This window comes from Oncorhynchus nerka, linkage group LG13 (assembly GCF_034236695.1).
Source record: "Oncorhynchus nerka isolate Pitt River linkage group LG13, Oner_Uvic_2.0, whole genome shotgun sequence".
Lineage (NCBI taxonomy): Eukaryota > Metazoa > Chordata > Actinopteri > Salmoniformes > Salmonidae > Oncorhynchus > Oncorhynchus nerka.
This window is the reverse complement of record NC_088408.1, coordinates 30944340-30960206: the sequence shown is the minus strand read 5'-3', so window position 1 is coordinate 30960206 and position 15867 is coordinate 30944340. Positions and strand designations below refer to the sequence as shown.

General features: G+C 44.9%; 1 protein-coding gene across 1 annotated transcript in view; it reads left to right on the top strand.

Annotated features, from left to right (window-relative positions):
* LOC115139357 (tumor necrosis factor receptor superfamily member 21-like) overlaps positions 1 to 15867 on the top strand; it is a 31298-nt gene that overhangs the window by 12782 nt on the left and 2649 nt on the right. The window contains exons 4-5 of the mRNA XM_029676630.2: positions 8292 to 8557; positions 15617 to 15827. Coding sequence (XP_029532490.1) covers positions 8292 to 8557; positions 15617 to 15827 — 477 coding nt within the window. The remainder of the gene's footprint in view (positions 1 to 8291; positions 8558 to 15616; positions 15828 to 15867) is intronic.

The following is a 15867-nucleotide window of genomic DNA, read 5'->3' as shown; positions in this document are numbered from 1 at the left end:
TGAAGGGAGGGCTGGAGAGGCCTCTGCTTTCAGAGATATGGCCCACTGGGCACACCATGTCATTTCAACGTGGTGTGTTGGGTAATATTTGGTTGAGACATTAATCAATGAGATTACAACCTATATTCCCCCACTCAGAAAGACAGTCAAAAGTTAGTTGAATTTCTAATGTATTATCATCTCTATGCTTTCAACCATTTAAAATTACAAACAAATTCCAATGGAAAAACAATGTCGGATTTTGGTTTAGTTGTCACCCAAATATCAATCACTGTGCTTTCAACCATTTAAAAACACAGCAAAGTTCAAATGGATATACAATGTCAGATATTTTGTTATTATATATCTATTATCACTGTGCTTCATAATAGCAGAACCAAATGGCCTGAATTGCAGTTGAGATCACGTTAAAGTACACGGTGCAAGTGACCAATGTTGTTTGAGATTCTGCACAGATTATTATAGCAATTGTGAAGATCTCCACAAACCTATGATAACCTATGTATGCTATCTTGAACATGCATGCTTTATATGGTTACAGAAAAATAAATATATAGTAACAGTAACTTCAAAATGTGGCCATGGATGTGTTACTCATTTTAAGGTTGAATGTTAATTTGTTAGATAGCCTTAAGTTTAGGCTATTTACTGTATTACAAAAGTAATATTGAATTGTGTTTGGTTGACAACGCAACCATCGAGAGCATCCTGACTGGTTGTATCACCGACTAGTATGGCAACTGCACCACCCTTGACCAGAAGACCCTACTGAGGGGTGGTGCGGACGGCCATCTAGGACGTACATGCCAGGCGAGGCCTTGATCCTTCATCTTGCGGCCCTTTCCTCATTACCGAAACACAAATGTCTCACCGCACCTTCAAAATTGGTATCATTTTCACATCAAACAGTGCCTTCAGAAAGTATTTCTAAATTTTGTTAGGTTACGGCCTTTTTCTAAAATTGATTGATTTTTTTGTCTCATCAATCTACACACAATACCCCATAATGACAAAGCAAAAACAGCCTTTTAAAAACGTTTGCAAATTTACAAGAAAAAAACCCAAATAGGGTATCACACCTACCTTGTCACAACACAACTGATTGGCTCAAACGCATTAAGAAGGAAAGACGTTGCAAAAATGAACTTTTAACAAGCCAGACTAAGTCAGTGGTACAGATGGAACTATCCAAGTCGAAAATGGGTAGGGTGTCTGGGTGTTTGTTGTGTGTCAGGGCTCTCACTGTGTGAAGTGAAGAGATTAGCACATTGTACCTGTCCGCTCACACCACGTGAGAATGTTCCAGGAATCTTAGTGTATAGTAGGGATGTGGACATTATGAAGATAGAAAGGGACAACTGAAACATGATCAGTAGTCTAACCGTGATTAATATTCAGCCTGACTACATACAATTGTCTATTCAACTTCCCTTTTGTGTTACTCACGAAAGGCATGTTGAAAGCATTAGAGAGAGCAATCTGTTAACAATTGAGTCCTCAAGGAAAGTCCTCAAGGAAAGTCCATGATAAACTGCTTTGGTATTTACATGGATTCCGGCTGCTATGCTAGGATTTTCAGCATTTAAAATGTTTTGTCCATTTCTCACACACACACTAATGGCAATCAAGAAATGAAGTGCACTGACATTTTTCACATATCTTTCTTTACTGTTGTCTCAAAATAGTAGTAGTAGTAGTAGTAAGCTTTTTATTAACAATGTCCAGATACACAAATAATCAGCATTTTTATGGCGATGTTTGTCTACATTCAGTTCCATAAAAGAGAATTTAATTGTATTTTAAACTTCAAACAACAAGTGAATTTACGGCATGTTTTTAAAAAAAGGATTATAGAATGTTTATCAAGTGGATGCCAAGTTTTACATTCAGACCATGTGTGTGTTTGTGTGTGTGATTACACAGCTGTTTACTCTTTCGAACAAAACAGTTTGTTAATTCGTCCAAGGTGTATAATTGGCTACCCTGAAGGCTTTAATGTCTATTTACTAGAGTAGTTAAAACACTCCTAATAAAACGTGGAATGGGAAACATAAAGAAGACGAGATCATACAAATAGCCAATTCTTTCATACGAGTCCAGAAAGTGATGTGAAGGGCGAGCAGGGTATACATAGTGCAGATGAAATGAATCCGCCGTGTGAGCCTGCTGTTTACGACGCCCAGGCGGGGAGGTGGGGGAGTACATAGGAGGCCGTGCTGCTCAGCACCAGGGTGGGCCAGGCCACAGGGACAGGCAGGGAAGTAGAGATAGGACCTGGACTGTGGCTGTGGGTCATTTGGGCCTGCTGTGGATTTTGTATTATTACAATTTTCATGCAGACGGATTGGTTATGATACTTTACGTTCATTTTGTTTAGTGTTTTTTGAATGATAGTGTTCTACAAAATGAGAAAAACTGAGCAAGACTTCACAACCCTAGGGAGTCAAAGAGATTGAAACAATGAAATTGACTGAGCAGCAAGCTGGTCTTATGCGACCAATTAGTATCTTCCATTAGGATGACTTGGGATCCTGAGTGGCGCAGTGGTCTAAGGCACTGCATCTCAGTGATAGAGGTGTCACTACAGACCCTGGTTCAATTCCAGGCTGTATCACAACCGGCTGTGATTGGGAGTCCCATCGGGCGGTCCACAATTGGCCCAGTGTCATCTGGGTTATGGTTTGGCCGGGGTAGGCTGTCATTGTAAATAAGAATGTGTTCTTAACTGACTTGCCTACATAAAAATGACAAGTTTACTTTGTCACCAGCAGGAATCCCCAGAGAGAATCAGAGCAGATGGACTGGAGGGGAAAGGCTGCTATTGTGGCCTCTTTGTCATGCAGCCCTCTCAACTCAGACCTGCTGTCTCAATTGAGTTTTCGAATGAAAATTTTACAGCGCCCCCACTTCCCATTAGGGTCTGTGTAAGAGTGTGTAAGAGATTAACCACATTCCACCTCTCAGAGGCTCTACTTGTAACAGATGGAGTCTACGTGACAGTATGTTTGTGTTGTGTTGACTCTGAGTAACCTGTTGAAAAGCCTTGCAGTAGCTACATTTCTCTGCTCTGCAGGCAACGTTACATTGCTGTGAACAAACTGTTTTATTTTTACATTTGTTTTATTTAACTTTTGTTTAACTAGGCAAGCCATTTAAGAACAAATTCTTATTTAAAATGACAGCCTACCGGGGAACGGTGGGTTATAACTGTGACACAACTTGTCGCCTCGTCTCTATGCACCATCATCAATGTGAAAACTCAATCTATGTTTTACATCTAACTAACAGATTAAATTTGGAGTCTTCATTACTTTTGAGCGTCCCGTTACTATTTACTGATTGGCAGCCATTTTCGGTCAGTAATTTGTTTATATTCAATCTGCCACCACTGCAATCATGCCAGGAGGTTAAGGAAACAGACTATTGTACACATTCGCTAGCATACTGAATTATACATGTAGGTCATCTATTATATCCAACTTAAACAGAGATTGTATTTCCCCCTAGCCTAGCTCTGTCACTTTGTTTTAATTATTTTTAAAGAAGGTGACAGTAGGCAGGCTTGATAGGAACTGTCACAAAAGGCTTCAGGTGTCGGTCTCATCGTTCATCACAAAGTCGCTTCGTGGCACGACTCTGACCTCAGGGCAGGACAACCGTAGTGTAGCCTTGGCCTCGACCAGATCACAAGCCAACCACCGCCGCTTTACAGCGAGTCAATCTCCCAGCTACCATCTCTCCAAACCGACCCTGTATTATGCACTCTGGATGTTTGGGCTTTGATAGAAGATATTGATCAGGGATCACTGTGATCGTTATCAAAATGTAATTATTAATGATGTTTCTCTGCACATTATAGTTCAGCCTGCATAATGTGGCTTCTTGTAGTCTGGGGAGTGAGGTTTGGGTCAATTCCATTTATTCCATCCAATTCCACTTTCCATCAATTCAATTAATGTCAATTGGAAATCCCCCCATGTTTTAATGAAGGTTTTGTTTCAATTTTAATTGATTCAAGTTTAATTATGACGCACATACTTATCTTTCAGTTGAATATGGTTATGCCTGCAGGGATGGCACAGTTTCACAGACACACAGACATGGGGTTTTTCTGCACCTGTTTGCGAACATGTTCTGTTTTAACACCTGGGGATGTTTGTGTCTGCCTGGCAGTCTGAATATATATTAGTTAGGCTATTCACGTCTGGGACATTTCCTGTTATGACAAATGCTCCCCCCCCCAACATATTTCTGCCACTTGGCTTGTATTTGCAAGTCAACATGTTCTGCTGCATCCCTCAGAAGTGTGACTGGAGCCAGCCAGGCAGGGTGTGGTGTAGGATATCCTTCAGATAAGGTCCTACAGCTTCAGAAAGGCTATGGTTGGGTGAGGAGGAGAACCCCATGTCCTCTTTTTCCACTTGTGTCGTTTCACAATCAACAAAGTGAGGCCGCTTAGTACTATTTATACATTAAAACCAACGAGTATGCATTTTCTCAAACCTATCATTACACATTCATCAGTAGACCATGACGTAAGGAATAAAGAGAGGTATTTCTAGCATGAAAGACCAAAGGGGACCGCAAAATGGATTTATGCATTGTTTGTTATCCAGATGCCATTAACAGCAGGGAGTTATAGTATGCCATGCTATTGCGCGGACCTTAAACAAGTAATCATATGTCAAGGCATGAGATGATCCAATATGATGCACATTATGCACATTTTCCATTTACAGTTTCACAACAATATTGCCCTATCAAAACCCACAGTTATCTATGAGTAGGTCCAGTAGTTTTCCAGACCATCAGGAAAAAAAACAGGCCCTATTCCCTAATTATAAGCTATAGGGCACTGGGTTTATTTCCCAGTCAGTTAACATGGTCAGGAAAAACTCTTGGCCCTATCTCTGAGTTTAGGCAGTGTCTTATACCTGGGTAGTGGCCCTGGCTGAAAAGGACAACCAACCTGCTGAGTCTGCAGCTGAGCCTAACCATGTTCCGTACTGACACTAAGGACCTTTGTTTCAGCACCAGCTACTCTCACACATGCCTATTGTGATTATCAGAGAGAGATTATGAAAGAGCATTCTCAACATAATTTCAATGGAGTGTCTATCTTAGATCAGCAGTGTTGTACTACTACCACTACTACTACCACTACTACTTCTAATACGACTACTACTTCTAATACTACTACTACTTCTAAAACTACCACTATTTCTAATACTACTACTACTTCTAATACTACCACTACTTCAACTACTACCACTACTACTACCATTACTTCTACTACTACTACTTCAACTACTACTTCTAATACTACTACTACTTCTAATACTATTACTACTACTACTACTACTTCTAATACTACTACTGATACTACTACTTCGAATACTACTACTACTTCTACTTCAACTACTACTACTACTTCAACTACATAGGCAGTGTTACTTTAAAGCACAAAAAGCCGGACAGGAGGACAGGTAGGCAGTTCTTCAAGGGTCTTTGAACCCATCAGGAGGTTGTCTTCATATACTGAAAGTAACACTTCCTCCATCTGGTTGAGACCAGTTCAGCTTTATGAGTCACGCTGAGTCTGTCTGGACAGGGTGTGCAGAGGGAACAGATGGGCTGCCAATTCTGGGGTGCGGAGAGGTGGAGGGTAGTGGAGAACTTCAGATGCATCTGCTGAGGTAAAGCTTGGTGAGAGATCACTTTCAGAGAGTGTATTCCTGGATCCACTAGTTTATGACGGTGCATCGCTCATAAGCAGCAACCAGACGTGCAGGTCTGCTAAAACTGTTCTGATTACCCCCTAACTGAGACCTAAGACTTAGGTTGACTGAGAGGTCATAACCCTTATGTAACACACACATACAAACTCACTCTCTACATCTCTACAACACAAATCTTAGATTCACTGTGTTCACTTAATAGCGTTTTATAAGAAAGGAACAATGGCTCAGTGTGGTTCAAGAGGACCCATGTTTTGTTGTTGTACTAGTCATAGTGTTGATTATTGCTTTTAACTGACACAACCTTACAATTAAGGAGAAATCAAGTAATATAATTGTATGCTCTTTTAATTTGATTTCTAAGTACTTAATGGGCATAATTACTATAAATGAAGGAAGGTGTAAGGGTTTTCCTGTGGTGAAGTAGAGGCGGACCAAAACGCAGCGTGGTTATATTGATTAATGTTTAATAAAAACAGATAAACATGAACACTACAAAACAATAAACGTGGAAAACCAAAAACAGCCCTATCTGGTGCAAAACACAGAGACAGGAACAATCACCCACCAACACAGTGAAACCCAGGGTACCTAAGTATGATTCTCAATCAGAGACAAGTAATGACACCTGCCTCTGATTGAGAACCATACTAGGCCGAAACATAGAAATCCCAAATCATAGAAAATCAAACATAGACTGCCCACCCAACTCACGCCCTGACCATACGAAATAAATACAAAACAAAGGAAATAAAGGTCAGAACGTGACAGTACCCCCCCCCCCCCCCAAAGGTGCGGACTCCGGCCGCAAAACCTTAACCTATAGGGGAGGGTCTGGGTGGGCGTCTGTCCGCGGTGGCGGCTCTGGCGCGGGACGCGGACCCCACTTCACCATTGTCTTAGTCCGCTTTATTGTCCGCCTCCGTGGCTTTCTAACCATGGTCACCCTTCTCAATGACCTCACTGGACAGAGGGGCAGCTCGGGACAGAGGGGCAGAAGCTCTGGACAGAGGGGCAGAAGCTCTGGACAGAGGGGCTCTGGCAGCAGCGCCGGACAGGCGGGAGACTCCGGCAGCAGCGCCGGACAGGCGGGAGACTCCGGCAGCAGCGCCGGACAGGCGGGACCACCTGCAGGGAGGAGAAAGAGAGACAGCCTGGTGCGTGGGGCTGCCACAGGAACCACCAGGCTGGGGAGACCTTCAGGAGGCTTGGTGTTAGGAGGAGGCACCTGAAGGACCGGGCTGTGGGGGAGCACTGGAGCTCTGGTGCGCAACCTTGGCACCACTTCCCCAGGCTGTACAACTACTCTAGCCCGGACCCTCCAGAGTGCAGGCACAGGTTGAACCGGGCTGTGGGTAAGCACAGGAGATCTAGTGCTTACTACACGCACCTCTCCCTTAGGCTCCACTCCCACATTTGCCCGGCACGAGCGGAGCGCAGGCAGAGGACGCACTGCACCCTCCCAGCGCCCCGGAGACACAGCACGCAGAGCCGGCGCAGGATACCCTGGACCAAAACTGCGTACTGGCGACCAGACCCGCTGAGCAGGCACCATACGCCCTGGCTCGATGCCCACACTCGCATGGCACTTTCGGGGGGCTGCCCTATAGCGCACCGGGCTATGGGCACGTACTGGCGACACCGTGCGCTTAACCGCATAACACAGTGCCTGACCAGTAATGCGCTGCTTATAATAAGCACGAGGAGTGAGCTCAGGTCTGCTACCTGGCTTAGTACCACACCTCGTCTGCCCCCCCCCCCAAAAAAAATTGGGGGCTGCCTCTCGTACCTGTCGCACTGCCGTGCTGCCTCCTCATATCGCCGCCGCTCAGCTTTCGCTGCCTCCAGCTCTGCTTTGGGGCGGCGATATTCCCCAGCCTGTGCCCAGGGTCCCTCTCCGTTCAGTATCTCCTCCCATGTCCAGGAGTCCTGTGAAGCTGGCCGCTGTTGTTGCTGCTGCTGCTTCCTTTTACCACGCCGCTTGGTCCTTGGTTGGTGGGTGATTCTGTAAGGGTTTTTCTGTGGTGAAGTAGAGGCGGACCAAAACGCAGCGTGGTTATATTGATTCATGTTTAATAAAAACAGATAAACATGAACACTACAAAACAATAAACGTGGAAAACCAAAAACAGCCCTATCTGGTGCAAAACACAGAGACAGGAACAATCACCCACAAACACACAGTGAAACCCAGGCTACCTAAGTATGATTCTCAATCAGAGACAACTAATGACACCTGCCTCTGATTGAGAACCATACGAGGCCGAAACATAGAAATCCCAAATCCTAGAAAATCAAACATAGACTGCCCACCCAACTCACGCCCTGACCATACGAAATAAATACAAAACAAAGGAAATAAAGGTCAGAACGTGACAGAAGGGCTGAAAAGTCTGAAGGGGTAAATTATCATATCATGTCTCATGATCAACCGAGTCCATGTGAATTAGGGATTGACTTATTAGTCAAGAGTGACATCCATTGTTAATCAATGGCTCCAGTCTATTTCAGACATGGCATAAAATGTACCTGTTCTCTCCTCTCTTTACCCAGGTGTGGACATCCTGAAGTTGGTGGCAGCTCAGATTGGCAGCCACTGGATTGACATGTACCAATCCCTGGCCAATGCCACGGAGCGTGAAGTGGCAGCATTCTCCAACGGCTACCAGTCGGACCACGAGCGTGCATATGCTGCCCTGCAGCACTGGACCATCCGCGATGGGGACGCCAACTTGGCTAAGCTCATCAACGCCCTGCACCGCCACCGCCGTATAGACGTGGTGGAGAAGATACGGGGCATCATGGAAGACAATCCTCAGGTAAGCCCTACTGGCAAAGAGAATCTGTTCTGTCCTCCAGTGAACTCTCCCATCTTGAATCACAGGTGGGCTATTTGGGCTAAATGGCACTCCTCACTAATGAGCCTTCAGGTCCTCATTTTATCTCACCAAATCTCTAGAGTACAAAGTCACTCACAAAGTCACTCAACGTGAACGCAAACATAGAAATCCCATATGGGATGACAACGTTAATTTAAACAAGTCACGAGTGGTGACCAGCCCTCCTGCCTTAAGGGAAGGGCCCCCGTGACTGTCCTGGCGTGGCCTAGCGCTACTGTACAGTACAGAGGTCAACGTAGAGAGACTGGCCAGTTGCGAAAGTGGATCATTCATCACGCTCCACTTTTCTCCTAACTTCCTCCCATCTCTCTGATACATATCATATTATCCCCATGTCCAGTGACCTTCTCTGCTCAAAGTTAGATTCTTACAGTTAAGGGCTTGTTGTGGTCGTCTTATGAGAGATATTGAGACCCGGAGATATATCTAACAGGCTGCCTATTGTAATTCTGCTTGTCGTCACTACTTAATAATCCTTGGATGATGGTAATATCTAGGGTGTTTCGTCTCAATCGATGGTGGAGGAGATTGCAGGTAATAAATCATTTGGTGAGGGAGGGAACAGGGAAGCAGAAGCACAATATGAGTAGGGAACATAGTGTGCTGGAGGCTGCTCTCTCCCCTTTCTCCCTCCCTCCCTTGTTTTTCCTCAGTACACTCTTGGCCATTTCTACAGATTTTCTCCTCATTCCATTGAATCAGCACTGGGTCATGTGTTATAAATAACTTAAGGGTAAACCACCAGGAAATGGTAATTCATGAGGGATACTCTGTAAGGAGAGATGACCATTCATCATGCAGTGGGCCTCTTATTGGTACCAGACAGAAATGCTGCAGACAGACAGCATTGTAGGTGTACACATATGGTATTCTTCCTTAGAGGTATAATATACAACCATGTGGTTCCACTGACGTAAGACTTCCCCATCCGTGTGATTCATAAATGAGGTGTCTGTGTGTGGCGATTCCACCAGAGTGGGCTGGCTGCCTTATGTATGGGAGGGATGGAGCGAAGGAGGGAGGAAATGAGAGAGGGAGGGGATGCTGTTTCCTGCTGCCACCCCAGTTTTGTTAATTCATTAAGACACAGCTTGGAGCTATCCTCCATGACTGGGTTGTTTTTAAACAAACCGCAGGTGGTGAGCCCCAAACATTGCTAATCTGCCTCCCCAGCTGATATTCTCTCATTCCAATAGTGTGATTTCATCATAGTTGTAAGGCACGGAACCTGAAGCAGAAAGGACAGAGGCTGAGTTGTTTGTTGTTGTTTGCGCGTGTGTGTGTCAGCATGTACTTTATGTGTCAGCATGTACTGTATGTGTCAGCATGTACTGTATGTGTCAGCATGTACTGTATGTGTCAGCATGTACTGTATGTGTCAGCATGTACTGTATGTGTCAGCATGTACTTTATGTGTCAGCATGTACTGTATTTGTCAGCATGTACAGTATGTGTCAGCGTGTACTGTATGTGTCAGCATGTACTGTATGTGTCAGCATGTACTGTATGTGTCAGCATGTACTGTATGTATCAGCATGTACTGTATGTGTCAGCATGTACTGTATGTGTCAGCGTGTGTTGGTATGCGTGTGGAGCATGTCCTCCTGTTTAATCTTGCAGATGACCAGAGCTGCAGTGTGAGCTGAGCTGTGTCTCTCCTCCTGCCCTCGGTCTCAGCTGGTTAGGGCTGACTGATGGAGTCACTGCACTGTCAGTGTTAAATGAGGCCTAGCCATAGACCACTGATACTGAAGGGCCTTGGCACACTGTAGTAGTTTACCCTAGGACACAGTGATAGACCCTTTTACTGATAATGTCACCGCAAAAAAACAGTTTTGCCGCAGCATATGGTCAAAATAACGTGTTTTTACTTCTCACTGTCTGTTTCTTTGCAGCTGCAAAAGTCTAGGCCCACGTGTTATGATGCTTCAGTCAGCAAGGAACCTGACCTACATGACGTTATGTCAGACAAAACACCCTCCCCCATAAAGTGAAATGAGTGCAGTTGGAGCACCAATCTGCTCAGCATGTTTTGTTGCTGTAGGATATGTGTTTTCTATGTAAGGTATTTCTGGGGCACCCTCCCTCTCTCACCTGTGCCCCAGACAGACACGTTTTAGCCTGCTAAAAAAAAACACTCAGTCATCTGAATGATGCATTTAGAGGAAGAGATTAAACATCACAACACATTGACTCTCTGTGGCACGCAAGACCTCAGGTCAACTCCTCGTAAACAAACTGCTTTAACAGAATGAAGATTCTCTCTTAGTGCTTCAGTGGTTGTTGTGTTTATCCTCGCTTGGGAACAAGTCTTGTCCCAAAGGTCCTAGCCAGCTGTCTCTGTCTGTTTTCTTCTTCTTTCCCTCTGGTCCTCTACTCCCAGTAGGAGCTTTTCCATCCACACCAAGGCAACTTCTCATAATAAGAGTTCTAGCCTCCCCTTCAGGCAGGCACAATGCTACACACGGAATCCAATTTCAGACATTATTAAGTGTTTACTACTCCCATTAAAGGCCCATTCATTCGTTCAGAGGCCCAGGTGCATTCTCCGGTCTGCACAGGAAGATGGTGCCTATTTCTAGCTCCTAGTCAACTTTGCAGTATTTAAAAAAATATTATTTCTAATATTATTTGCTCAGAACATTTCTTGCATTATTACCTACAGCCGAAAATAACTTTTGGATATTAGATTGGAGATCACTCAACCAGCAATTCGACCAGAAATGATATTTCCCTGAATTTAATCCTTTGTTTGAACTCCCCAAGATAGTTCCCTTCTTCCCAGGGGCAGCTCCATGACTCCGCTGTTGGAGAACTGGAATAAGGAGCGGGCTCCTATTCAGACTCAGGAGGCATGCATACCATCCACCACTTCCGTGTATGTTACTCGCTAACGTTAAGTCCCTGGACAATAAAATAGACGAGCTCAGGGCAAGGATCTCCTTACAGCGAGACATTAGGGGCTGAAACATACTCTATTTTATGGAATCATGTTTCTTTCCGGATATACTGTCCCCTACCATTCAGCCAACAGGGTTCTCTGTCCATTGCGCGAACAGGAAAAAGAAAGGTGTATGTTTCATGACTAACTACTTGTGGTGTGATTGTGGTAATGTACAGGAACTCAAGTCCTTTTGTTCTCCCAATCTGAAATACCTCATCATCAAATGCCGACCGCATTACCTCCCAAGGGAGTTTTCTGGCTCTCAAGGAACTACACTTAACTTTATGCAAACTAGACACCAAATATCCTGAGGCTGCAATTATTGTAGCTGGGGACTTTAATAAAGGAAATCTGAGGAAAACGCTACCAAACTTCTATCAACAGATATTCTGTGCTTCTCGCTCATCGAGCATTCTTGACCATTGTTACACCTCCTCCCGGGACAGCTACAAGGCTCTCCCCTACCCTCCCTTCGGCAAATCAGATCATGCCTCAATTTTGCTCCTCCCCTCCTATAAGCAGAAACTTCAACAGGAAGCACTCATGGTAAGGACTGTTCAACATTGGTCTGACCAATCAGAATCTATGCTTCAAGTTTATTTTGATCACGCAGACTGGGAAATGTCCCGGGTTGCCTCAGAGAATAGTATCAACGTATAAACTTAGTCAGGGACTGAGTTCATCAGGAAGTGCATAGTGCATGTTATCCAAACAAAAAAACGTGGATGGATGGCAGCATTCGCGCAAAACTGAAAGCACAAACCACCGCATTTAACCTCTGCAAGGTGACTGAGAACATGGACGTGTACAAACAGACCAGCTATGCCCTCCGTAAGGCAATCAAAGAGGCAAAACAACCATGTAGGGACAAAGTGGAGACACAGTTTAACGGCTCAGACACAAGATGTATGTGGCAGGGACTCCAGACATGGATTATAAAGGGAAAGCCAGCCTTGTCGCAGACACCAACACCTCGCTCCCGGACAAGCTACTTTGCCCATTAACCCTCATAATGCTGCCGGCCCAGATGGCATCCCTAGTCGCATCCTTAGAGCATGTGCAGACTAGCTGGCTGGAGTTTTTACGGACATATTCAATCTCTCCCTATCCCAGTCTGTTGTCCCCACTTGCTTCAAGATATCCACCATTGTTCCTGTACCCAAGAAAGTGAAGGTAACTAAACTAAATGACTATCGTCCCTTGGCACTCACTTCGGTCATCATGACGTGCTTTAAGAGGCTAGTTAAGAATCATATCACCTCCACCTTACTTGACACCCTAGACCCACTACAATTTGCATGACGCCCCAACAGATCCACAGATGACGCAATCCCCATTGCATTACACACGGCTCTATCCCATCTGGACAAGAGGAATACCTTTGTAAGAATGCTGTTAATTAATGTGTTTCTATCAAATTGCCTTGTTTCACATAAAAGGCTGTGCGTGGTGACATAGTGCACATAAAAATAACTTTTGCCGTTAAATTCCCATGTACCGATTAAAAACTACAAGTTAAATGAGTTTCCATCGCTTTTTCAACTGGTTTTGTCAGTAAAAATGTTGCGCTATATAGCGAATGTGCCCACTCTGGTCTTGGCACATGCTTTCTAGCCAACAGCTGGCAGATACAGTGCACGTATAGCCTACATGATGAGATTATTATGGACAAAAGAGTGAGATGATCTTTATTTGTCAAACTGTAGGCAAGCATCTATCTTCATGTCACCAGAATAAGACCCTGGATATTTATTGGAAAGGAGCATCAAGCTCATCACCGTGTACTTTCAGGTAGGCCCTTCATCACATCTGTTGGGGAAGATGTTTAGTATCAGCTGTAACATCAGTGGTTGCAGCGTCACAAGAATACTGTCTATGAGGGAGAAGCAGAGAAAAGAGCTGCCTATTAAACAACACCCCCAGTGTCCTACATAACAGTAGTGATGTTGAAATTTCTCAGTGTTAACATATGAGGATTCACTTTAGTGGTAAAGGCTCTCTTGACCCACAATGTCTTATGATATTGCAGTTTTTCCATTGCCTGCTGTATTTTGCTGCTGAACAGGGTTTATGACTAAACATGCAACACATCTCTCCTAAGCGCCAAAATTTGTCGCTACTCTGCAGATTCAGTAAAATATCTGTGTTATTTGTGATCTAATTAAAATGTGGATGTTCTCTGTGTCTCTGATGCCTCAGTAGTTCCTCCCTACACAGGGACAGACCCCCTAGCGTGTCTATTGTGTGTTTGAGTGTGTGCGTGATTGTGTGTGAGCTTGCGTGCCTGTGTGTGCCTGCTGCCTGGTGTGAGTATGTGTATGTGTATGTGTGTGTGTGATGCGTGACATTGTCCCTACCCTAGGGTCTGCTGTGTGTGTGTTGACAGGCTATGTCAGTGACTCAGCCAGATCACTGTCTCTCCTCTAATGACTCAGTCACTGGCTACTGACAACTCAGAGAAGCATCTAGAACGGTGACACCATTTCCCCCTGTTTTCTCCTAATTCTCCACGATGAGTCGATCTGAGTTCAAGTATTTTCAGTCTCCAGGGGTTTCTCTGGAGGGTTAGTTGGTAGGTTTTGCAACAGCTGTTTGTAACATAATTTGTCCAGGGCGGTGTAGTGCTCCAGTCTTCGAGGACGTGTCATTGCCTGCCTATCTGGCCTAGTGCACAGAGGAACTTGTTATCAAATAGGGGAGATAGCAGGGGCTGCATATGGGTCATATACACACGCAGAAGTAAGTGAGGTCTGTCTGATGCCACATCAAGCTGTTTTATATGGGATTTTATGTTCGCATCAGAAGTTTTCCGTTAGACTCCCGTCACCTGCATGAAATTCTATTGTGTTTCTGTGAAGCCATATTGAACTGTGTTCTATTGGATTTTCAGCACCCTGAAAGTTTTCCAGGTCATTTCCATCGGCTGTATGAAATGCCCTTTACCATTTCCTTCCTGTCTCACTCACAGCAGGGCCTTTTTTCTACAGTACCGAAGTCAAAATGTAAGTCTCTCAAGAGCTTATCTGGTCCGGTCACCACCAGTTCACTACATTACCATACCGAAGAAGACTGTTATTTATGTCTTCCCTGAGCCCCAGGGCAAGCACAGTGGTGTACTATACCTGGTAGTGTGTGACTGGGCCCATGTGGTCTTTGGGCAGTACATTCCTGCTCTGTCCAAGTCCACAGAATCCCTTTCATGTCTGGCCGGTTGTGTACGCTCCCTGAGGGAAAGAGAGAGAGTCACGGATGGGAGTGGGTGGTCTGGGGCTGTGGGTTGGCCCACTGTGTCACCTGACGTGGGCTGCATTGGGCTGGGGCTGGGCACACAGGAGCTCCCTGTCCTCTCTCTGCACCGCGTAAAATGGCCTGTTTCCAAACTTGTGCAGGTGTATCCAAAAGTCTAATAATAACCACTTGTACCATAGTAGGCATAAGTCGTGATGTGTAATGGATTCAAAAGTAAGCAATTGCTAAAGTCACTGACTGTCTGTGACATGACAAGCCTGAGCACTCAGCTCTTGAAATGCTAATAGTTCATGACAATGGTGAGGTGCGAGTGTCAGGATATCTTCCAACTATCTAGCAATCTCTTTAGCGTTGGCACTTCTCAGCATGGCACCGGCTGGACACAATTGCAGTCAGGATCAAAGTCACCATTAAGTGGTGTTCCCACTATCAAACAGTCGTAAATCGCTTTTGAGTCATCACAGATACCATACTTTAAATCCTCAGAGTGGCAAGCAAGACACAAGTGCCTTCAGAGGTGTACGGATAACTAGGAGTACGAAACTGGGTTATTTTGTGCAGTGGTCTGTCCGAACAACAATGTGACTCAGAACACTGCTTTCTCAGCCATTGGTTTCCAACACTGACACTGACCCTCTCCTCCCCTCTCCCTCTCAATTCAAGTCAAGGGGCTTTATTGGCATGGGAAACATATGTTAACATTGCCAAAGCAAGTGAAGTAGATAATATACCTTTCTCTCTCTCCATATCCCTCTCTTTCTCTCCTCCCCTCTCCCTCTCTGCAGTTTAATCTGACCCAGCTGATGACTGTGAATGTAACCCCGAGCCACAGTCCTGTCCACAAGTCATTGGAGTCTCCTGGGGTGGTGGTGGAGCAGTCTCCTGTGGACCGGACCAAGGGCTTCTTCCCCGACGAATCAGAGCCTCTGCTCCGCTGTGACTCCACCTCCAGCAAAGACTCCGCCCTCAGCAGGAACGGCTCATTCATCACCAAAGGTAACCACATATTATGACACAGTTCTGTTTCAGTAATTAT